Below are 24,754 nucleotides of genomic sequence, written 5' to 3'. Positions count from 1 at the left end.
CGAGTAATAACGTTAGCCACAAAACACAACAGGAGGAATAACATTCCACAAAAAACAACTTTATTACAATACAGTATTTTCATTATCATACAAATACATAGCTGCAACAGATCCAGATCTGCACAATGAGCAGTTTTGTACATGGACAGGTTTTAAGTTCAGTGGACATTTTTTTTTAAGAAACTGGTCCAAAATACTCAATTTTTCAATTAAAGTGTAAAAATATGCAGCCAGAACCTTGAACTGCACAAAAATTCAGTACGTTTACCCAACAAACAAACACGCACACAGTGTTGAAAGTAACCTATAGTTAAAGTGAAACATCACAGCCCACAGCTTTTTCAGTTCCATTTCATTTCTCAGCAGAGTCAGTGAATTATTTATATATATATTAGTGTGTGTGTATGTGTGTGAAATCAAATCATGAGGTTTACATCCTGTTTTCTTTGAAGTCAGGGGATGAAAATATGAACATTTTCAAGTCACTGATGGACTTTAAGCACATTAATCAAAAGGAAATACAAAAAGGATGGTACTGTATGATAAACCTTTCTGCAGTAGGCACCTCTCTAAAACTACTGTGTGAGGAGATGACGTGAGGGAAGCCACCAAAGTTAAAAAATAAAAAAAAAGTTGAAATTTCAACTATGCACTTTCTCCACTCTCAGCCAAAGAAGGCCATAACTTCTTCAGACTTGTCTTGTGGCTCCCCTCAGCTGTTTTCTGGCAGTCACTCAATTTTTGAGAAGTGCCTAGTGCAGGTGTATCATGCTGATTGCACTTAATTGATGTAACTGAAGTTCAGACACATTCAGTGACTTGAAATATTCGTTATTCATTCACCAAATTGAAGAAGAAAAATAATGTCCAATTACTTATGGAGCCTAGTGTATTGTGTAGCCAGGAACAGGAGGACGTGGCTCCTCCCATGACCTGGAACCACAGAGTACTAATAATGAGTTGGTTGTTCTCGCCGTTCAGAGGCCCTGCATTTCCAGCTGAAACTGGATGAGACTACAAAGCTGCTCTACAACCTGCAGGAAGCTCAGAATCAGCGTCTGAGCACCAAACAGCCACCTAACACCATCTGCCTGTTGGCCCCAACCGCTAAGGAGCTGGAGCTGGGTAAGAGCACGATGGTGCCTTTGTTCCTCCACCAGCAGCTGTAGCACTTCATTTACCTCCTCACACACACGCCGTCTGTTCCTCACAGGAACAACGTGACACCAGACTTACTCCTTTTTAAATCTATCTACTCTTACGATCATGTTCTATGCCTGCAGCGGAGAAGGTGACGGGGAACCTCGCCGAGCTGACCGGCCAAGTAGCGCCATGTGATGTCAGCAGCGTGTACGGCGTCAGGAAGGCCATGGGGATCTCTTTACCACCAGCCCTCAGCGAGCCCTTCATCAACCTCGCCGCAGGTAAAACGTCACATTCTCCAGATTTGATAGTTTCTGGGTGAGAGCTGATCAAAGGTCACTTCAGCCAATCTATAATTTGAGAAATGTTTGTTTGCTTGTTCCACTACTCCGCAAAGATCCTTTTGCCAATTTCCTCCAAACTTGGTGTGTGTGCACATGCAGAGTTGCCCTTAAAGGGTTTGTTTTGGCAAAGGTCAAAATTATGGTGTGGTTAAATGTCAGCTAGCTGTGGCAGTGCTCAATAATTTGTCCCTTCGATGTTTCCAGTGCAGGAACCGAAGGAGACGTTGGACTTTCAGGACGTGGAGCAGACTGTGGCAGTGTAATCAGATCCTGTCTGTTGAATAACTCCTCTTTTGTACAAATGGTGCTTCTTCTGTTTATATTTGTATGCATTTCATTGAATAAAGTTTTTGTTTTGTTTTTTCTATAAATTGCTGTGACGCATGCCACTGCAGACTTTAAGAAAACATTTATTACATTCTGTAGCTGTACATAAATTAAGATTTGTTCACATGGGGCACATAAAGCGATCCAGATCAGTCCTGCTGGAACCAGATAAACATTCACAGCAGGGAGGCAGTGGGGTCAAAGGTCAGATTAAAACCTCAAAGTGTTAGCAGAGTAAGCAGTACAAACTAGAATCCATTTGACCTGACAAACAGAAGACTTTGATAGAGCTTTTCTTTGTACCATTGTATCTGCACAGCCTGAAAACACACAGATGCTCATCACACAGTAACAGCAGAATCTGATTTTTAAAAGGATTTGTTTCCCCTTAAAGAATCAGAGGTCTTTGTTAGTACAACATATTTTTCTAGAACAAACACTAAAGTTAAAGACAGAAATACAAAAGCCGGCTGATCACTGCAGGACACTGCGTGCTGATCATTCATCTGGTCTGACTGCATCACCTTCTATCTGAGTCCAAACAGTGACGTCAACTTCAGCCAGCGCAGTTCGTCTGTATCTTAAGTGAGCCTCTGTTTTTCATTCTGAGGCAACATCGGTGCATAAACAGTCATGCAACAGCTGTGTGTGAGTCCTTCAGCACTGCTGGCTTCAGCTCATACCCAGACCTTGGTGCTTACTCATGTCGGTGCACACAAAGAAGGTCTTCAGCTCACCTTTCCCTTTGACATTGATGAATCCTCTGCATTCACAGGAGTAGCCCAGGTTCTGCAGCACGTCTGACGTTTCCTCGGTAACCTGGAAACGGGCGCAGTATAACGTTCAGCACCACAGCAGCTGGACTGTCTCAAGTCCGGTCATTTTGAAATGCTAATTGGAATTATATCATCTCGAAATCCATCATGAGAACATCTTCCCAGCAGGAGAATCGTTATCTGCTCCAAAGTGCATGAATTACAACCTCAGCATGACAGAGTTACAGCTGTTTAAGGGACAGATGTACCGTTTTAAAATAACCTTAAGGACATTTAATCTGCTTGCAGTCAAGTTGCTGAGTATTCTGGGTCTGTGTACTGTGCAGGCAGTGGATTTTCTTTTTGAAATGAGAAAACCAGAAGCGGAAAATTGAACTCAACAGAAACCGTTCATTGTGATGTGGAAAAAAAAAAAACGGAACTGCTAGTTTTCAGGGGTGTCCTTCTAATTTTATAATTAACTATAACCCACAAAAATATCTTCTTTGATTTTTACCTCCACCAATAAAGTTGGGTGGAGTTTGTTTCCACCCCTGTTTGTGAACAGCTTTTCATATATTGCTATAATTTTTTTTTTTTTTATAGAGGTTTTATATCCTGATAGGCAAGAACTGATCAAATGTTCTAGGTCAAAGGCAGGAAAAAACCTTATCCTTTTTACAGCTTAATGTAGGATGGTGTCATTTATTGACTGACAAAGTTTGATCCGGATTATGGATTTTGTGTACATTTGAATTTAATATTGAAAAAACCATTTGATGTACATTTTGCATTCTATTTCAATCAAAAGTGGATGGAGGTTCCAATTTTATGCCTGTTGGGCTATCTTTCAGTTATCAGTTGGAAACCAAGTGCCAACAAGCAATGACAAATTGTGCATAGCAGAGATGACCAGAGCCCGACCGATATATCGGCCAGTCGATATAAGCCCTTTTCAAAGTACTCACTCTCAGCTGAAATTTTGCTGATAGAACGTCGATAATTTCTCATAAACAACAGTTACTGAAATGTTTGTGTCGGCAATGTAAAATGTCCTTGCACCGTTTGTCCAGTAGATGGAGCTCTGACTCCATTCAACTGAGACCTGCTTACACCCCTGCTTAAGTGTGTTCATCACTGGCCACCGTAGTTCGCCATCACACTGCACTGATCGGCTAGATGAGGACAAAGCTTCAGCTTTTAGCTCATACCTTTTTTGTTAAGGGTCCAAGAAAGAATATATTATTCATTTTAAAAAATAATATCAGCTGATTTATCAATTATCTGCATTTTTTTTCATCCAAATATCGTTATCGGCCTCAAAAAATCCATATTGGTCGGGCTCTTGAGATGACCAATGTTCCGTGAAAATGATCTGAAAAAGAATTCAGAAACTGAAAAAAATTGGGGAAAAAAAACCTGACACCACCACAAAAAACTGTTTTAAGTGCATGAACTAAATGCATACTCCTGACATTTGAGCACATCTAATTTACTTTGACCATAATTTTTTCCAAGGTAAAAATTTGTGTAATTGGAGACTAGTGTTGGCAGTGGTTTGTGCTCTACAATGGCAGTGCTCTAGTATTTAGTGTGTTTCTAAACCTAAAACAGGAATGATACCAGGTGAAAAACTATTCTCAGTTGTCTTTTTTTTTTAATTGTTAACAGGTATTACAGAGGTCTTCATGCTGCAACTCACAGGAACACAGCAGAAAGCAGCAAAAACATTAAAAAAAACCCAGCAGCCTTAATACAAGGTAATTTAATTATTAGTGATAATAAATTACATTGTGGAAAGCTTATAGTTTATGAATTCTGAGTCAGACTGAAATTCATGATGTGCTTGGTTTGAAAGTTAAGGCAGACTGTTCACATGTGAATCAGCATGTTTTTAAGTTGATGTTTTCTAACGTCTTCAATAAAGTTTTCATATTTGAGATTGAGTTCAAGATCCACTCAGTCAACATTGATGAGATGGTCTGCACTAAGATTCCTGCCTCAGATTATTTGTGCTCTGTCTGAGGGAGTTTAAGCTGTAAACTAAGCAATCTGTTCTTCCCAAGTGTCAGAGCTGCAGCGTAGGATTTAGGAGTGTGTAGTACTGGAAACAGTATAATATTCATAGCCATATGTTCATTAGTCTAAATTCACTTCATTTACACAGCACAAAATCAGGTGTCACCTCAACACGCTTCATAAGAGGTCAAACCTGAAACAACCCCAGAGGAAGCACATAGGCAACAGTGGTCAGAGAGGCGGTTTCTCTAAGACTGCAAGGGAAACTCAAATTCCCTTAAATTGTCAAAAAATTAAGTGGTCAAATATGTACAGTTTCTTAACATTTCATTGACAACAAATGCATAAGAATACGTTAAATTCTCATAAATCTTTTTCGCATACGGTCTGTAGTCAGTGCGTCATCCTGTAGTAGCCGGACGTCCGTTCACTTCAATGGGACTGCCTGGAAAGGTTTTTTCATTCCCTCAAAACTCGACGGTCATTAGATAAATGATAAGATTTTGTTCCGCCTCTGGACTCCGAGCATCTCTGGGGGTGAATGCAGCTGTGGGTGGGTCTGGACTAGCCTGGACGCTGGATTTCCGCACAATGATTGGACGATCAGTGCTAAATCCGTTTTGACTGACAGCTATTTTGAGATACAGGAATGTGAGAATTAATTTGAACATTTTGGCGTATTTATGCATTTTTAAATTTATTCCAAAATGCACATGAGATATATGTTTATACAGTGCTACCAAACTTAAAAAAAACTAGAAGCACTTTGAGAGTGCAAACCTCCGCCAAGGCCATGGGGTCACTGACACCATAACATGTACACACCGTGGAATCATTGAACCTAAAAAAGTCTAACGATGTTTGCTCAGTAGTAAAAAAAGTTTCATCTGCTGTGACTGGATAGCATGTATCCTTAGCGCTTGGCATCACAGTTTATTGCAACTCGCACCTTTCCCAGAAGCTACTGTCATCTGAGCATTGACACTGATATTGCATGTGCTTATAGACAAAAACAAATAGACAAAATTCAATTGATTATTCAACTAAAATGCAAATATATGAATTTTTAACATTTATGAAACACTTCTCTAAACAAGGCCATAGGGTCACTGATCCTAAAGAGATTCCCTCCTTGACACAGTGATCTATTCAACAATTCAGTGTTACAACCAAAACTATGATACATACACTTTTCTTTCCTTTATATTTGACATCCTTGACCATGAAAACATACCACTAGAACTTGGAATCACTTTTATGTCTTTATTAGTTCAAAAGTTATTGTATAAAAACGATTTTTCTGTATAGGTGGTTTTCTTCTGGATCTAGCTCCATAACATTTGAAGCAAATCTGATGACACCTTACTGAATCAGTACAGACAGCTACAATTTGGTGTTAGTTGTGCATCTCTAGCTTCATTTGTCACCTCACACTGACACATTTTCCATTTTCCCTATATTTTTGCATATTCTGGATCACCAGATGCGGAATCCAGATCCGATCATCACCAAACTTTGTTTGATAGAACATTTGACTATGTTACACCCTAATTTTTTTTCAAGCCTTTCTGCCTTGTTTTTGTGGAGTTAGAAACTAGAATGTCAAAATTCCCCCTATCCCGCAATGGTGAAGAATCCTTTAAAAAAATTCCTGGATCTGGATCGTGATCTGGATCACCACTAAAATTTAATCACTTGTTCCTCTTGTCATTTCCAACCACTCCACAAAATTTCATCAAAATCCGTTCAAAACTTTTTGAGTTATCCTGCTGACAAACAGACAGACAAACAAACACACGCGACCAAAAACATAACCTCCTTGGCGGAGGTAAAAATGTGCCACAGCCAAACAAAATGATTCAACTTCTACAGACAGCCAATAGAAATGGACAAACTTGGTGATTTTGATGCCAGGAACGTTCACAGATCTCAGGCATCAGGTACCGGATTAGATGTGTGAGAAGATCCAGGTGAGTTCATTTGTGCTTTGTTCTTCAGTAAGTTAGTGTTTAAGGTCGTCGCACATTAATTAACGTCCCGATTTGCAACACAACATCAAAGTACTCATGATTGTAAGTCGATCCGGACACATTTGGCAATAATTTGTGGTTGCTGATGTACTTTAATGATGGAAATTAGTGATAGAGAAACCAAAGCATTTGAACCACTGAATCAATTGTTCAGTGTTTCAAAGCTTTTGATACAGTTGGGCTCTGTTATGTATGTTTAATAATAAAGGTTCTATGTGCTTCTTGAAATTTTTGACAGTATTTTTGTTTAAAAACATGAATAATGTACTGTTATAATCCCTGAAGGAGTTTTACTAAGGGATTAATAAAGTTATAAATAAGGTTCTATCTAATCTAATGTGATTGTGCCATTATAAAATACTGTATGTAATGGAAATATAAATTCTGAAATGCTTGTGCAACTACAGACTATTATGACCATATTACATATTCGAATTTACATATAAATTAACAAATTGTATGATGTAAGCTGACAATAAACTTCCCCTCTTTGACAGACCAGCAACCGCCACTGAGTGGTCAAAAAAAAAACCGTTAAGTCGAGACCGAATCCTTCATATTTTCATGGGAGTGGGCCCCCTTACGGAGACCGCCATGTTGCAGCACCATGTTGATACAGTAGACCAAAAGGGACATAGGAGGTACATTCAAAAAGAATCCAACCTTTGACCACGGGAAAAAAATTCCAATCCCCTTCAAAATAGTCTCACTGCTGGAAGCATTTCTGGAAGGCATCTTTTGGAATGGTGTCCAGCTGGGCCGTCACATTCTGCATGACGTTTTCTCCCGACTCAGAGTCCTTCTTAGCATTTTGATCTTGACAAACAGCCAAAAAGAGAGCCATGCCAGGAGAGCAGGGAGCTTGATGAATCACAGGAGTGTCATGTTTGGCCAGGAAAGCCAGAATCAGCTGAGCAGAATGGCAGAGTGCATTGCCATGACAGAGCAGCTAACTTTTGTAGCCCACAGATCTGGTTGTTTGTGGCACACAGCATCACCAAGGTCATATAGGACTTCCCAATCATATGCTTCAATATTTTGGCCTGGTGCCATACTCATAATACACCACCTCGTGGGAGTCAACAAAAACGTGACTCTGACATTGCTGCCCATCTGCAATGCCTTCTTTGGCCTCGATGATGCTGGATATTTCTATTGTGATGACTGAAATTTGGTTTTCGAGTCGTATCCACATAAACCCATCTCTCATCCTCAGACCACAGACTGGAGCATGTTTCAAAACTCTTATGCTGAAGACATCAACGGCCTGACCCAGTGTGTCACTGACTACATGAACTTCTGTGTGGAGAGCACTGTGCCCACCCGGAGGGTACGGTGCTTTCCCTACAACCACCCCTGGGTGACCCCCGAGCTGAAGGTCCTGATGAACCAGAAGAAGAGGGCTTTCAACTCAGGAGACAGAGAGGAGCAGCGTAGAGTCCAACAGGAGCTCCAGTGGAAGATCCGGGCAGCAAAGGAGGAGTATGGAAGGAAGATGGAGGAGCAGCTGGCCCAGAACAACATCAGGGACATGTGGAGATGCCTCAAGACCGCCTCTGGATTTGGGTATGGTGCCAGCAGGATTGCAGATGGAGACTCTTGGTTTGCAGAGGAGCTAAACAGTTACTTTAACCGTTTTGGCTCCTCCACACCTGCCCCCCTCGCCTGCTCCCGGCTCTCCACACGTCTCCAACAGCTGGACCTCCACTCCCCCAGACCCCCCACCTTCTTCCCCCTGGTCACCTCCACTGCACCCCGGACTTTGTCCCTCCTCTCCCTGGACTGTATCCAGCACCAGACCACCTCAGCTCACACTTCAGCTCCCCCCTCCCTCCCCCCTCACTGTAACTCTGTCTGAGGTGAGAGGCCAGCTCCTGCGGCTGAAGCAGAGGAAAGCAGCAGGACCTGATGGGATCTCCCTGAGGCTGCTGAGGACCTGTGCAGATGAGCTCTGTGAGGTCCTCAGCCACAACTTCAACAAGAGCCTCAGCCTGGGGGTGGTCCCCACCTTGTGGAAGACCTCCTGTGTGGTCCCGTTTCCCAAAACACTGCATACCAAGGAACCAGCCCACTACAGACCAGGTGCCCTGATCTCCCACCTCATGAAGACCATGGAGCGGCTCGTCCTGTCTCACCTCCGTACCGTGGTGAGCGACACCCTGGACCCACTGCAGTTAGCCTACAGGCCCAACATCCTGCTGCAGTGAGTGCTCACCCACCTGGAGACCAGCGGGAGCGCTGTGAGAGTCATGAAAATTCAGTAAGGTATATCTTATATATTATATTTCAATTCTAAGGTGGAACTATGCGAGTATACAAAGGTATATCTAAATATCTAAAAAGGAAGAGTAAAATAGGACAGTAGAAAAGAGTAGAGTAGAGCCACTTAGGTGCCTGTCTTGAGAACCAGGGATGGTAGGCTAAAAAGCTTTTTTATCCCATGGGAACTCTCCCTACCCACCCAAGCAGCTCAAGAAAAAGGTATATCTAATATAATAAGTAATAAGACATAAGAAGGATAAGACATCACAGGAAAAGATTGTTATAAAACACAAAGGAACCAACTATTTTGTACGCTACGATGAACGTTGCTAAGGCCGGCTAGATAAGCTAACGTTAGCTGTTAGGTATACAGGGTTTTCAATCACGTGACCGATTTGCTGCAGGACAGGTGCCGTCTCCATTCTGGATTACAAGGAGGCTGGTGCATGATAGAAAAACGGAGAGAATGTACGGTTATTACGATGCTTTAAATCCTCGAGATAAAGCTATTTATCATGATAGATGTGTAGCAGTTGGTTCAGTAGATCCATATCTTATACCAGATAGTGAATTAAGTGTTGATGTAAGAGACTGGCCGACAGTGTCACACTGCGATATTGTGAACTAGGAAGCTGACGACCGTGTCAGCATCGCCGGCCTCCTGCAGAGCATCACAGCGGAGCTCTGAAAGCAGAGTTCGTCTTGAAGTCCTGAGCGATTTTCTCTCACCAGGCGCTGGAAGGGCAGCTTGCGGATCAGCAGCTCGGTGCTCGAGGACCACAATGTAAATAAGCATCCATACTGGAAGTGTTCTTTGTTATCTCAGCGGTATTTTTATGTATTCTTATATAATTTTATTGCCGAATAAAATTATAATATAGAATAATATTATAATCAAACAGTAAATTTCTAGTAGTGGCGGATCTCTCTCATTGCCATGGTGCCGTGAGGCTTCTTCACATCGACGCTGAAGCTTCTGCAATTGTTCGCCAAATGCACGTAGCATAACACAGCGGCCACCACGTCGTAATCCAGAATGGCCGCGGGACACAAAATGACGTGACCGATACGTCACATGAAAACCCTCTATAACTAATTGTATCCCACTCCTCCCATAGTTACTTAAATATAATAATATTAAAAAGGGGGAACAAGTAAAAATAAAGCATGTAGACATGTATATGGAGACATAAGTACATATATTTGCAGAAAAGAGAAAAACGGCGGCCGTTTTAATATATATGGTGAATGAGGGTGAGGCAGCCGATTAGATAATTAATAGCTATTAGGCTAAGCTATAATTGTAGCAGTATAACTGTATAAACAAAGGCTTAGCTATAATATGTTATAGGTTTTATCTATATTTTATCATGTTCTTTGATTTCTCCAGCGCTTTCAACACCATCAGACCAGCGCTGCTGTGGGGGAAGCTGGAGGACGCAGGTGTGGATGGACACCTCGCCACCAGGACCATCGACTACCTCACTGACCACCCGCAGTTCGTGCGGCTGCGTGGCTGTCAGTCTGAGGTGGTAAGGTGCAGCACCGGAGCCCCCCAGGGCACCGTCCTCTCGCCTTTCCTCTTCATCCTTTACACCTCGGACTTCACCTACAACACAGACAGCTGCCATCTCCAGAAGTTCTCTGATGACTCCGCCATTGTGGGTCGTGTGTCTGAGGGGAACGAGCTGGAGTACCGGATCGGTCATCACAGACTTTGTGGACTGGTGTGAGAGCAACCAGTTGTTGGAGGAGATGGTGACTGACTTCAGGAGGAAACCACCACCTCATCCATCGGTGAACATCCAGGGGGAGGACATAGAGACTGTGGACAGTTTCAAATACCTGGGTGTTCACCTCAACAGCAAACTGGGCTGGACTCACAACACCGACGCCCTGTACAAAAAAGGTCAGAGTCGCCTCCACCTCCTGAGGAGACTGAGATCCTTTGGAGTGAGCAGGCCTCTGCTTAAGACCTTCTATGACTCTGTTGTAGCCTCTGCTCTCCTCTATGCTGTCATCTGTTGGGCCCCGGGCAGCACAGAGCGGGAGAGAAAGAGACTGAATAAGCTGGTCAGGAAGTCCAGCTCTGTCCTGGGCTGTCCTCTGAAGTCTCTGGAGGAGGTGGCTGAGAGGAAGGTGTAAGCCAAGTTCAAAGCCATCATGCACAACTCCTCTCACCCTCTGCACCAGACTGTAGTGGAGCTGAACAGCTCGTTCAGTGACAGACTGAGGCACCCTCAGTGCAAGAAGGAACGATACCGCAGGTCATTTCTCCCTGCTGCTGTCAGGCTGTACAATAACACTGAAATAACCACATGCAATAGTATGTCCACAAATCATGTGCAATAACTCATTTACAAATCCCTACACTAATGTCACTTTATCACATCTAAATTCCACTTCACATATTATAAATAAGATGCTCCTATTTTTTTCAATTCCAATCATGTTTATATATATATATATATATATATATATATATATATATATATATATATTCTATTTCTACCTCATTTTATTATTTTATTGTATTGTTACAAGTATTATTATTGCTTATCCTTGCACACGCTGTTTAATGAACATTTTCCTCTATCCATCTTGTGTACTTTTTTAAGAGCTGACGTAACGTGAATTTCTCCACTGTGAGATCAATAAAGTCTTATCTTATCATCACCAGTGATGACTGCTCAGGAAGTCTGGGTTTCGGTTTGCACATTCCAGTATTTTCTGCAAGACTTCCAGATGCAGTTGCTTCTGCTCCGCTGTTAGTTCGCTGACACTCTCCATGTCCAAATCCTGAAAAATGCGCAAGTATTTTTATATGGCCTGTCAATTAAACTTAGAACCGAACTATAGTAAAACTTAGGCCCAGCATAATATTGATTTAAACATCTTAGTTTGTAAAATTATTTTCAACATAATCATTATTATTATAAATAGTAGTATGAAAAACGTCTTCAAAAGTGCACGTCTCCCCACAACACCTTCATTCCATTTGGATTCGCCCCTGGTTTGCAGTCTCTGAGCAGGAACCATTAAGAATTTGTGTATTTATGTGGAAAGCGTGACCTGGCTTGAGAGATAAGAAGGTTTTATGACTGCATTTTACATTATGTCATCCTTACAGACTGATTTTATGCACATTTTGGGGGGGGAAAGTTAGTGTTTGTTGTTTTGCATTGCGCGTTGTGCAGCTGTGTTTTTTATTTATCCACAGCAAGGACACTCACAGAGACACTCAGAGAAGATTTAGAAATAAAAGTTTAAAGTTATGTTTGTAAAATTCTGCACTGTGACACACAGACACATCGCCACCCTTCTCCAGAGTGCAGACAGAACACAGAGGAACAGACAGGGACCCGCTGCCAGGAGAAACAAAAAAAAACAGACATTATTCTAAAAATCCATTTTTGAACATTTTGAACGAGGTAAATTTTCTATCTCGAGTCCAGCCTTAATTTTTCATCGGGACAGTGTCAGTGCAAAACCTGCCTTTTGGCAGCCAAATTGACAGTAATCCATCATAGTGATGAAGAACTTTAATCCTTGTTCATATAATGCTTTGTACAAGTGTGGGGAAGCCCAAACGTGGTCTATGATGTCACTGTCTTAGACTGTATTGGTCTCTACTATCGCTGCCATAAGTAGTTCAAGTCCGTCTGTTCTTTTGATATTTTACCCTATCAATATCAAAATTTTTTGAGACTGTGAATTTTGATCATACTGTGAAGTCATATTATCCCCTATTTAAAGGCTAATAAATAAAATTATAATGGTGCCAGTGAAAATTCTTTTCATGGCTTAAATCTTAAAAATATACCCTATACCTTTAATGTGTCAATGATTACAAAACTAGGTTGCTAGCATTATTTCCCCTTTTTTACATTTTCTGAGTTGGTGTAAAACTTGCACCAAAATCAACATGCAGATCCACCTCAGATCTGCTGTGGTGACCCCGAGTGAAAACAACCGAGTAGCTGAAGGAACTTTATCAGTTCTCATTTTCAATTACATAGATAGAGTTGAAAACTTTCTTAAATTCTTCCTGCATTTTTCCAATCAATCATTCAATCAATGGGGCGATCCCCTGCCCCCTTTCTTTTGTGCTGAAGGTGGCTCCATATTCACTGTAATTGCGGTGAATCAAAGATGAATAAATCTTACGTTTTTTTAAAGAGCGTGATGAATTTATCAGAGCCCCACCCATCAGGCAGTGACTGCGTTCCTGAACGTACCTGAACCTTTCCGAGCTCTCCTGTGCTCTCCATCCTGCTGGCTACATTCACAGTGTTACCCCAGATGTCGTACTGAGGTTTCCTTGCGCCAATCACACCAGCTATCACTGGGCCGTGGTTAATGCCTGTTGGGGGGGGAGGGGAGGTGGGTGTCAAAATATGGTCAAAAGTTTCTTTTCTTTGACTACAGTGACATAACAGACTTTATAGCATCTGGTGACATAAAAGTCCTGGAATTTAAAAAGGCCAGAAAACATCGGTGTTCCAGACTGCAAACAGGCAGCACAGTGATTTAGTGGTTAGCACTGGTGCCTCATAGCAAGAAGGTCATGGGATTGATTCTCAGCCGTTCTATGTGGAGTCTGCATGTTGTCCCTGTGTCTGCGTGTGTTTCCTCTGGGCACTCCGGTTTCCTCCCACAATAAAAACATGCTTATTTAGGACGTGCTCCTTTCTCTGCCCCTGATCAAGGCAGCGTCTCTACATCTGGAGTTGGTCTCTGGGCGCTGGACTTTGGCTGCTCACTGCTCCTAGTGGTTAGATTGTGTCTAACTGTAATTAGGATGGGTTAAATGCAGAGGACAAGTTTCATTGTATGCATATATGTGCAATGACAATAAAGGCTCTATTCTATTCTATTCCATCTGAAAATACCAGGGGTCATTAACCCTGCTCCTGGATAAACCTTCCCTGCATGTTTTTATGTCTACCTGCTCCAGTAACATTGTTTTTGTTTTGTTTTGAAACTTATTTACTCACCCACACGAAGCCTGAAGCTGTTGAATGAGTGTCTGTTGATGCCATCCAGCTTGGTATTCAGAGCCATGGCGAACTCCACCATGATGCCGATCTGGGCCTGCTGCCGCTCCCTGTCCTGAAACAGCAGAGCAATTCCGTCATGACTGCTTTAATGTGCCAAAAGTTCAGGAACCGTCCATTCTACCTGATTGTTCTCGTGGCCAAGCATCCCGCTAAGCCCCGCAGCAGCCATGTAAGTGCTGCCAATTGTCTTAATCTTCTCCACACCGCTGAACTTTGGCTTGGACAGCAACTGTTTGATTTGAGAAAGTCAAAAATGCACACTGAAGTATTTGTTTATTGCTGAAAAACACATTTTAGGATTTGACATTTCATTAGCTCAAAGTCCTTAGTGTTACCATACAACAACACAGTAACCACCTTAATGGCCCAATAAGTTTGTCTCTCATAAAAACACATTTGAAAAATATGATGTCCTCTTATAATTGAGTATACACCATTACATGTTGGACATCCACAATAGTGCATCACATGTACATAAGTAGTCACAGCCTTTGCCATGTAGCTCAAAATTGAGCTCAGGTACATCCTGTTTCCACTGATCATCCTTGACACTCTCAAAAATTCTTGAAAGGGTAGTTGTAAAACAGCTAACTGATCATCTGCAGAGGAATGGTCTATTTGAAGAGTTTCAGTCAGGTTTTAGAATTCATCATAGTACAGAAACAGCATTAGTGAAGGTTACAAATGATCTTCTTATGGCCTCGGACAGTGGACTCATCTCTGTGCTTGTTCTGTTAGACCTCAGTGCTGCTTTTGATACTGTTGACCATAAAATTTTATTACAGAGATTAGAGCATGCCATAGGTATTAAAGGCACTGCGCTGCGGTGGTTTGAATCATATTTGTCTAATAGATTACAATTTGTTCATGTAAATGGGGAATCTTCTTCACAGACTAAAGTTAATTATGGAGTTCCACAAGGTTCTGTGCTAGGACCAATTTTATTCACTTTATACATGCTTCCCTTAGGCAGTATTATTAGACGGTATTGCTTAAATTTTCATTGTTACGCAGATGATACCCAGCTTTATCTATCCATGAAGCCAGAGGACACACACCAATTAGCTAAACTGCAGGATTGTCTTACAGACATAAAGACATGGATGACCTCTAATTTCCTGCTTTTAAACTCAGATAAAACTGAAGTTATTGTACTTGGCCCCACAAATCTTAGAAACATGGTGTCTAACCAGATCCTTACTGTGGATGGCATTACCCTGACCTCTAGTAATACTGTGAGAAATCTTGGAGTCATTTTTGATCAGGATATGTCATTCAAAGCGCATATTAAACAAATATGTAGGACTGCTTTTTTGCATTTACTCAATATCTCTAAAATCAGAAAGGTCTTGTCTCAGAGTGATGCTGAAAAACTAATTCATGCATTTATTTCCTCTAGGCTGGACTATTGTAATTCATTATTATCAGGTTGTCCTAAAAGTTCCCTAAAAAGCCTTCAGTTAATTCAAAATGCTGCAGCTAGAGTACTGACGGGGACTAGAAGGAGAGAGCATATCTCACCCATATCGGCCTCTCTTCATTGGCTTCCTGTTAATTCTAGAATAGAATTTAAAATTCTTCTTCTTACTTATAAGGTTTTGAATAATCAGGTCCCATCTTATCTTAGGGACCTCGTAGTACCATATCACCCCAATAGAGCGCTTCGCTCTCAGACTGCAGGCTTACTTGTAGTTCCTAGGGTTTGTAAGAGTAGAATGGGAGGCAGAGCCTTCAGCTTTCAGGCTCCTCTCCTGTGGAACCAGCTCCCAATTCAGATCAGGGAGACAGACACCCTCTCTACTTTTAAGATTAGGCTTAAAACTTTCCTTTTTGCTAAAGCTTATAGTTAGGGCTGGATCAGGTGACCCTGAACCATCCCTTAGTTATGCTGCTATAGACGTAGACTGCTGGGGGGTTCCCATGATGCACTGTTTCTTTCTCTTTTTGCTCTGTATGCACCACTCTGCATTTAATCATTAGTGATCGATCTCTGCTCCCCTCCACAGCATGTCTTTTTCCTGGTTCTCTCCCTCAGCCCCAACCAGTCCCAGCAGAAGACTGCCCCTCCCTGAGCCTGGTTCTGCTGGAGGTTTCTTCCAGTTAAAAGGGAGTTTTTCCTTCCCACTGTAGCCAAGTGTTTGCTCACAGGGGGTCGTTTTTGACCGTTGGGGTTTTACATAATTATTGTATGGTCTTGCCTTACAATATAAAGCGCCTTGGGGCAACTGTTTGTTGTGATTTGGCGCTATATAAAAAAATTGATTGATTGATTGACATGATTCTACAGCTTAATTTGAGTCCACCTGGGGTAAATTTAGTTGATTCCACAACTGTGTATATACAAGGTCTCACAGCTGACAGAGCACAAAGCAAGCATGAAGTCAAAGTAATTGTCTGTACATCTCAGAGACAGGATGGTCTCAAGGCATAAATCTGGGGAAGGGTGCAGAAACATTTCTGCCGCTCTGAACGTCCCAATGAGCACAGTGGCCTCCGTCATCCATAAATGGAAAAAGTTCAGATCTACCATGACTCTTCCTAGAGCTGGCCGCCCATCTAAACTGAGCGACTGAGCATGAAGGGCCTTAGTCAGGAAAGTGACCAAGAACCTGATGGTCACTCTGTCAGAACTCCAATATTCCTCTATGGAGAGATGAGAACCTTCCAGAAGAACAACCATCTCTGCAGCAATCTACCACGCCTGTATGGTAGAGTAGCCAGACGGAAGCCACTCCTTAGTAAAAGGCAAATGGCAGCCTGCCTGGAGTTTGCCAAAAGGCACCTGAAGGACTCTCAGAACATGAGAAACAAAATTTTCTAGTCTGATGAGACAAAGATTGTCATGTTTGGAGGAAACCAGGTACCATCCCTACAGTGAAGCATGGTGGTGGGAGGTTCATGCTGTGGGGATGTTTTTCCAAATGCAGGAACTGGAAGACTAGTCAGGATTGAGGGAAAGATGAATGCAGAAATGTACAGACACATCCTGGATGAAAACCTGTTCCAGAGTGCTCTTGACCTCAGACTGGGGTGACAGTTCATCTTTCAGCAGGACAATGACCCTAAGCACACAGCCAAGATATCAAAGGAGTGACTTCAGAACAACTCTGTGACTGTCCTTGAGTGGCCCAGCCAGAGCCCAGACCTGAATCTGATTGAACATTTCTGGAGAGATCTGAAAATGTCTGCACACAGATGCTCCCCATCCAACCTGATGGAGCTTGAGAGGTGCAGCAAAGAGGAATTGGCAACACTGTCCAAAGATAGGTGTACCAAAATTGTGAATACTTATGTACATGTGACTTCTTAGTGGGTATTGGTCTTGATAGGATTTTATTGACAGACACCATAATCTATTCCGCTTTCGATCCGATTCTTCACTGATTCCATTATCAATACTTCTTGCAAATTTTTTGTTTACTAAAAGTAGGCTTTGCAAGTTTTCTATGTCAACAACAATTTATTGAGTCTTGAAGGAAATAAATATGAAATTGGTCACTGGATCCTAGATGGATCCTTGATCTCTGGACATAAATAGGAATAAACAAAATCTGTAGTTTTTGACAAAAACATTTCCTTTCAGATATTAACGAGACAAATTTAACTCCATAGCCTCTGAGCGGAGTTCTTGCAGCCGGCTGCGCTGCACGTCAACATTAGTGTAATTCATAAAGAACGGAGGACGTCTCATTTTGAGGAAAAAATGGTTTTGGTCATTTGATTTAAAGCGGCGATTCGCTTTGAAGTTATTAATTCTGGCCAAAATCTGTGCGGCTCTCCGCCGCACAGATTTCTTTTAGTGACTTTAATCCACACAAAGGTGACTCATGATTGACATCTTTAAATGGCTTTAAGAGGGGTTAATGAAGAAATTACTGATCTGCCACTTCTGAAAAGCAGCAAAGCAGAGAACCAGCAAATCAGCGGGTCGCAGCGCTGCTTTGTTGCTTCAAAATTCAAGCAGAGCTGCTGCAGAAGCAGCGGATCTGCAATCAATGTTCAATTTCCCGATAAACACCCTCAAAAACAACGGCTGCTCCGTCGTAATCTGAACTGAAGGATTGATAAGGGAATCGTTAAGCAAAAAAGGCTAGTGATGTCGGTGGATCGAACTCATCCCTATTTATTAATTTTCTTTAATAAATTTGCAACAATGTAGCCAATCTCATTCATTATGCAAGTGTTGAGTATGATGTGCAGAAAGTTCCACCTTCACATTGACTGATGACATGATGTCAGGAGCCAAGGTTAGCCAGTTTGCAAGTTTTATTGCACTACTGCTTTACGCAATCTGTGTTTTCTCCTCTCTTGATGTGCTTTCATTTGCATTATTTTCAAATAAAATGTGTTTTCTTTAAAAAACAAGATTTGATCTTAAAGTACTTCTCCAAAAACATGTCTTCAACAAATGGGGCTGTCTTATATTTGGGCCAATGCAGTAAAAAAAAATCTTAATCCACTGTCTGTGGTTGTGCTGCTGTTTTAGACCACATTACATGGTTCACGTGTCAATAACAGTCTACGTTCTGCTCCGCTACTTGGAGCTGCTGCTGAAACACTAACCATGGTGACACTACTTTTGTCTGAAAACCGAAGTTAAAGAGTAAAACAAAACAAAACAAAACAAAAAAACAAACAGATTTTCTTTTCATTCTTTTGTCTTCCTGACCTCGTCAAAGTCGGCGATGATCTCATTGAGAAGCCTCAGGCATTCCAGCCCTTCCTTGTTTATGTCACATTCTGTGTAAAATTCTTTGAAATTTGGGACAGATGCAAACATCACGCACACGCAGTCATATGACTTATAGTACAGATCCTATAAAGAAAAAAAAACTACAGTAAGCCTTTTTATTAGAGAAGTGCTTAAGAAAGCCAAGTCTGTGTTTCACACATAAAGGTGATATGAGGCATCGATTATGAGACAAAATTAAATCACAGTCTGCAAGGGTTTTATTTTTAATGATCTTATAACCATAGTACGAAATATATATAATCTCCCACCTCATTCTTTTTATTCTCTCCAACAAATAGCGTGGCTACATGAGCCGGCAGCACGTTCTCCAGCAGCAGGCGGTTCAGGTTCTCCCTTGTTTCAATCTCATCCTGCTCTGTGTGGTTCTTGTACTTCAGCAAAAAGTCTTGTCGGAAGCAGGCCTCGTTCTCAATAAAATAGAGGCAAAGTGAGTTCAGAGTTTTCAAGGAAGAAAAACAGATGAAAAAGTCCTCACAAAGAAAATGTTACATGGGCTTTTCAAGAGTGAAATTCACTAACAATAAAATAGCTGAATTAATTTCAATAAAAGTCGTCTTTGTTTTTCCCCTCATATATTATCAGAGAAATTTGGCCTTAAACTCTGACCTTGATTGTTGACTGATCCTAACCAAAATCCAATCACGTCTTCCTGTCCATACACCCAATGTACCTGACCAGTTTAATCAAAAAGAGATTAGTATTTCTTCAGGTATCCTGCTAACATACACACAAGTGGAGACCATGGCAATCACAAGAACGTATGCCTTTGGTGGAATCACTTCCATATTAAAAATGTAATAATAATCATAGCACCTGTTTGTTTGGAGGGTTCTAATAACTTTACTTGCATAACACTTATAGGTTATACATTTTGAAGTAATCTACATCAATAATGAAAAACAGACGAAGAAATAAACAGTGTAAATACATTGTAAAACCTAAAAATTTCTAAATAAAAGACACGCCTATGCAAGATCAGACAGAGCAAAGAAAAATCCAGACTAACAAATTAATTTTGCCACCAGAGGAGGGGTCTGTAGGTGTGACCGGTTGTCTGTCTGAAGACATGCGCCGTGGCCTATAGTGTTGGGGTTTTTTTTTGAAGTGTTGTTACCTGCTGTGAGAGGATGAGCATAGTGACCAGGAACAGGGTGATGTAGATGCAGCTCATCCCCTGAGGGTGTTTCACCAAACCGATCCACCTCAGGATGGACATGTTGTCGCTGCTGTGGCGCAAAACCATCATTCATCAATTTATTAACATTCATGGCACATGATGGTTACTGATTGTTTCATAGATTAAATAATTTTATAGATTCTGGACAAGCATTCTATCCGTTAGCTTCCTCTACATCTCTCTGATTTACTTTCCCTGTTGATTCCCACCTGCTGCAGTTCCACTTGTCCGTGATCTCGGCGTACAGAAGGTTTCCGTACGCCACAAAGAGCGCCTTGTTAGAGGTGAGGAGGATGATGTAGTATGCTGTGGATGCCAAAGCGAGGAAGAGCACTTTGAGCTCAAAGCTCACGCGCAGGAAGACTCCACACGCAATCAGAGATAAGATACAGCAGTATACGGAGTACTGACGGGGAAAGAACCACAGAGAAAGATAAGAACTTTGCTACATCCGCATTTAAAAGACAAACACCAGCAGGTACAAGGAAATGCTGCAGAAATTAATGGCAGCGTAAAAACTGCTGTGTAAATCATTTGTAAAACACAGATGAACTCATTATGTGTAATTTGTGATGATACCAGTAAGGTTTAAATAATTGTTTTTTCTCACTTAATTTGCAAATCATTTTAATGATTATTCAGTGCGCAAAACACCAGAACATTTGAAAAAATAAAAAAGTTCACAGGTTGCCAATGTACAGTGACCTTCACATTACCAGCCAAAAATACTAAACTCATTTTGAACAGCGATTACACACACACACACACACACACACACACACACACACACACACACACACACACACACACACACCTCCTCCCCAAACGCAATTTATTTTGGATTGTGGGCGGAAACTGCACACAGAAAGGTCCAAGCGGGAAGCAATCCCAGGACCTTTTGTTGCTGTGAAGCAACAGTGCTAACCACTAAGCCACCATGCCAGCTCCCCAAACTCAATTCTAAGAGTGAACAATATGTTTAAACCAATTTTCTACAGATTTGAATTTTGATTTTCAGACATGGATGAAAGTGAGATTAGAACCATTCTATCCCTTGGTGCCAAAAGGTTTAAAACCTGATTTTTCTGAATTCTAACAATGTGGCATCTCACGAACAGGGAAAACAAAATCAAGGAGGTGCAATTCTTCACACTTGGTAAGCTGAAACCAGTCGTAATTCACAATGTTTTTTAAATAATGTAACGTAAGCAACACCTACAGTGGCCAACAGAACCATAACACTTCCAAATTACGACAATACACACAGATATAAAACAGATTTGCAACAATTTAAGAAAAGATATTTGCATTAAAATGTCTTGCTAATTTAAAAACACTTGAAAACACTGAACACAGCCTGCAGCACGTGCAACAATTTGATTTGAAAATGTATCTGCTGCATTTCTACCCAAAAATCCAGATGCTTTACAAAGCTCCACAACACAACAGAAGCACTTGGAACATTTCTGCCCAGAGGACTTTAACTGATGGAATGTTCAGAGCACTGCAGCGCTTGAGTCTTTACATCTACCTGGCCAGCAGAGCTGAGTTAGTTTACTTATTTACTTTATTGATTATTCTAGTCTTAAGATAGCTACATTTTCACAATTTATTATTGAATATGCAATACACTGACCAGTAGAAATTGGTTAAAGTCCTCTTTGCAAAATCCCCTTTGTGTTTGGAGTATGTGTATTTTGAGTAAGTGTTCAGAATAATAGTAGTGTTATGTGACTAAAAAGATTAATCCAGGTTTTGAGTATATTTCTTATTGTTACATGGGAAACAAGGTACCAGTAGATTCAGTAGATTCTCACAAATCCAACAAGACCAAGCATTCATGATATGCACACTCTTAAGGCTATGAAATTGGGCTATTAGTAAAAAAAAGTAGAAAAGGGGGTGTTCACAATAACAGTAGCATCTGCTGTTGACACTACAAACTCAAAACTATTATGTTCAAACTGCTTTTTTAGCAATCCTGTGAATCACTAAACTAGCATTTAGTTGTATGGGGTTAGGGTTAGGGTGTTTCAACAAGACAATGACCCCAAGCACACTAGTAAACGAGCAAAATCTTGGTTCCAAACCAACAAAATTAATGCCTCGCAAATGTTAAGAAATCATGAAAAACTGTGGTTATACAACTAAATACTAGTTTAGTGATTCACAGGATTGCTAAAACAGCAGTTTGAACATAATAGTTTTGAGTTTGTAGCAACAACAGCAGATGCTACTATTATTGTGAACATCCGTTTTCTACTTTTTTTTTTTTTAACTAAGAGCCCAATTTCATAGCCTCAAGACTGTGTATATCATGAATGCTTGGTCTTGTTGGATTTGTGAGAATCTACTGAATCTACTGGTACCTTGTTTCCCATGTAACAATAAGAAATATACTCAAAACCTGGATTAATCTTTTTAGTCACATAGCACTACTATTATTCTGAACACTACTGTATGTGCTACATCTTTGGAACATGTCTGGGTCTATGGCTGTGTTGTGTGAAAATGTAGCCATCATGTTATCATATTAGAATGTCACCTTTGCTGTAGGTCAGGGGTGGCCAAGTTCGGTCCTCGAGAGCCACCTTCCTGACACTCATAGTTGTCTCCCTGCTCCAACACACCTGAATCCAATGAAAGACTCGTTAGCAGACTTTTAATGAGCCTTTCATTGGATTCAGGTGTGTTGGAGCAGGGAGACAACTAACAGTGTCAGGAAGGTGGCTCTCGAAAACTGAACTTGGCCACCCCGCTGTAGGTTATACTGGTTTGTGTTATCTGTGTTACCAAGCATTTAAAAAAAATGTTTAGTTTTTGATGCAACTACCTTTTGTGGATTTAATACAAGTGTTTTCTGCTTTTGCTAGTGTTTTCTTAGTTTGGAAGTGTTGTGGCCTCTATCATTTAATTTTCAGAATTAAAAACCATGAAAAAACTGACAAAACATCCAGAAAATTCATTACTATTATTCCAGTTTTGTTTTGTTTTTAAGATTATGCCATAAAACCAGTGGAATAGACAAAGTGGCCATCTCATTAATGACTCCTGCTCAGTGCTGGGTTGGATGCCTGTTAACTCTGATAATGGCTGCTTCACATCATGTCAAATCTATGATCATACGGTGGTAGTGCATGTCACTGTATCCACCACCTTGGGTCATGCATGGCACCCCCAAAGGCAAACAACTGATCTCCCACAGCAAGGTGAAATGTGGGAGTGTCTTTGGCCTTCTCCACCAGATGTTGTCCTCATCACATGCAGTCTGCCAGGCCAGAAAAGTGTTTAAAATAATGTGATGTATTAATTAAATTGCATGTCAATCATTTCAGTGCATCCACAGTGCTTTGAAGAAGACTTTCCTTCACACACGGGCTTCTGTGGAGTAACCTTTTTTTGTTAAATGATTTCACACTGCCTTAATAGGCTTATTATTTTAATTGTTTTATCTAACGGGAGGTCAGTTGACAGCAGTGCAATGTCGTGTTAAACTGCCTGTCTGCTTCAATTAAAGTTTACAGTCAGGCCTTTCAAAATCTGTTCACCAGATGTGGATGCCAAGCGACACAAAAAAGTAAAAATTACCCTTTACCTCCTCACTCCCCAAAGACCTCTTTGCGGTGCAAATGTTTTTTTTTTTTTAAATGAAAAGCTCTTGTACCATTTGCACAAACTGTTGGTACCATAGACATTATAAAGAGTCGACGCAGCATTGACCACCGCTGCCTATTGGCGCTGACGAGGTCTTAGACCGATCATCCAACCTGCTCCACTTAGTACTGTTCAACAGGCGCAGCACTAATCCATCGTAACTCTCTGAATACTGAACTGATTTTCACTTTTTTTTTTCTGCAAAGTCATACATGTAGCTATGACACAGGACAAATGGTTCATCCTATTTTAATATTCATAGTGGGATTAACAGTAATACAATATGGGTTGCTGCAAACTTTACCAGAGTGCCCTCTGGTGGCCATTTTTGGACGATGAAACCATCGCCGAACGCAATACAAATATATGTAATTTGGCCACTTTTCAAAGGGGTCAAACTCATCAATAAAGTCAATTTAACGTACAATGGTTCATTTCAGCTCAGCTTGGTGTATAAATCTCATCGTTCCAAGCAGTGAGAGCTGTCAGCTGGCTGTTAGAAGCAAATTAGAGACAAAACAAAATCAGCAGATTTCAACAGACAATCAATGCAGCCCAAGCTTGTTTTCATCGGGCGGAGGTACGAATTCTCGCCTTCGGATTGGCCACTTCGCCGGAATTGATGTGGCTCCGTGGCTACCCATTCTGATATAGCCTATAGACAGGTATTTTGCAAACATAAACATACATACAAACGCAAACATAAACATACATACAAACGTAAACACACACATTTTACATACACACACACACACACACACACACACACTAATATATGATAAAGAAGCAAATAGTGGCAGAAAAGTCAACTATTTTAGTAATTTGAAGAGACAACATATATATATATATATATATATATATATATATATATATATATATATATATATACACATATATATATATAAACAAAATACTGACTAATGAATACATTATATTTCTATATAAAACATAGTAGATATAAGTTATATATCAGAGAAAATGAAAATATACATAAATCAGAGTATAAATATAATTTATATATACATTTGTATGGAAAAGTTTGGGCACCCCTGATCATTTTCATGATTTTCCTTTATAAATCATTGGTTGTCTGGATCAGAAATTTCAGTTAAATATATCATATAGCAGACGAACACACTTATAGTTGAGAAGTGAAATTAAGTTTCTAGTATTTACACAAAGTGTGCAATAATTATTTAAGCAAAATTAGGCAGGTGCATAAATTTGGGC

At 40.7% G+C, this 24,754-nt stretch overlaps 2 protein-coding genes across 6 annotated transcripts in view; one reads left to right on the top strand and one right to left on the bottom strand.

Moving 5' to 3' along the window:
• brd7 (bromodomain containing 7) overlaps nucleotides 1-2,059 on the top strand; it is a 28,573-nt gene extending 26,514 nt beyond the window's left edge. For 2 of the 3 annotated variants that reach the window (XM_034186050.1, XM_034186043.1), the window contains exons 15-17: nucleotides 982-1,125; nucleotides 1,284-1,424; nucleotides 1,692-2,059. In XM_034186050.1, coding sequence (XP_034041941.1) covers nucleotides 982-1,125; nucleotides 1,284-1,424; nucleotides 1,692-1,750 — 344 coding nt within the window. In that variant the 3' untranslated portion in view covers nucleotides 1,751-2,059. Of the gene's footprint in view, nucleotides 1-981; nucleotides 1,196-1,230; nucleotides 1,425-1,691 lie in introns of those variants that run through there. The other variant, XM_034186056.1, reaches the window with a different exon arrangement.
• Nucleotides 2,060-2,205: 146 nt separating this feature from the next.
• Nucleotides 2,206-24,754, bottom strand: part of adcy7 (adenylate cyclase 7) — a 267,502-nt gene continuing 244,953 nt past the window's right edge. For 2 of the 3 annotated variants that reach the window (XM_034186024.1, XM_034186034.1), the window contains 8 exons: nucleotides 20,080-20,276; nucleotides 19,808-19,919; nucleotides 18,942-19,100; nucleotides 18,610-18,756; nucleotides 14,062-14,169; nucleotides 13,878-13,992; nucleotides 13,119-13,243; nucleotides 2,206-2,633 (listed from right to left, as the gene is read on the bottom strand). In XM_034186024.1, coding sequence (XP_034041915.1) covers nucleotides 2,487-2,633; nucleotides 13,119-13,243; nucleotides 13,878-13,992; nucleotides 14,062-14,169; nucleotides 18,610-18,756; nucleotides 18,942-19,100; nucleotides 19,808-19,919; nucleotides 20,080-20,276 — 1,110 coding nt within the window. In that variant the 3' untranslated portion in view covers nucleotides 2,206-2,486. The remainder of the gene's footprint in view (nucleotides 2,634-13,118; nucleotides 13,244-13,877; nucleotides 13,993-14,061; nucleotides 14,170-18,609; nucleotides 18,757-18,941; nucleotides 19,101-19,807; nucleotides 19,920-20,079; nucleotides 20,277-24,754) is intronic. The other variant, XM_034186030.1, reaches the window with a different exon arrangement.

This window comes from Thalassophryne amazonica, chromosome 2, assembly GCF_902500255.1.
Source record: "Thalassophryne amazonica chromosome 2, fThaAma1.1, whole genome shotgun sequence".
NCBI lineage: Eukaryota > Metazoa > Chordata > Actinopteri > Batrachoidiformes > Batrachoididae > Thalassophryne > Thalassophryne amazonica.
This window is presented reverse-complemented; position numbering and strand designations above follow the sequence as displayed.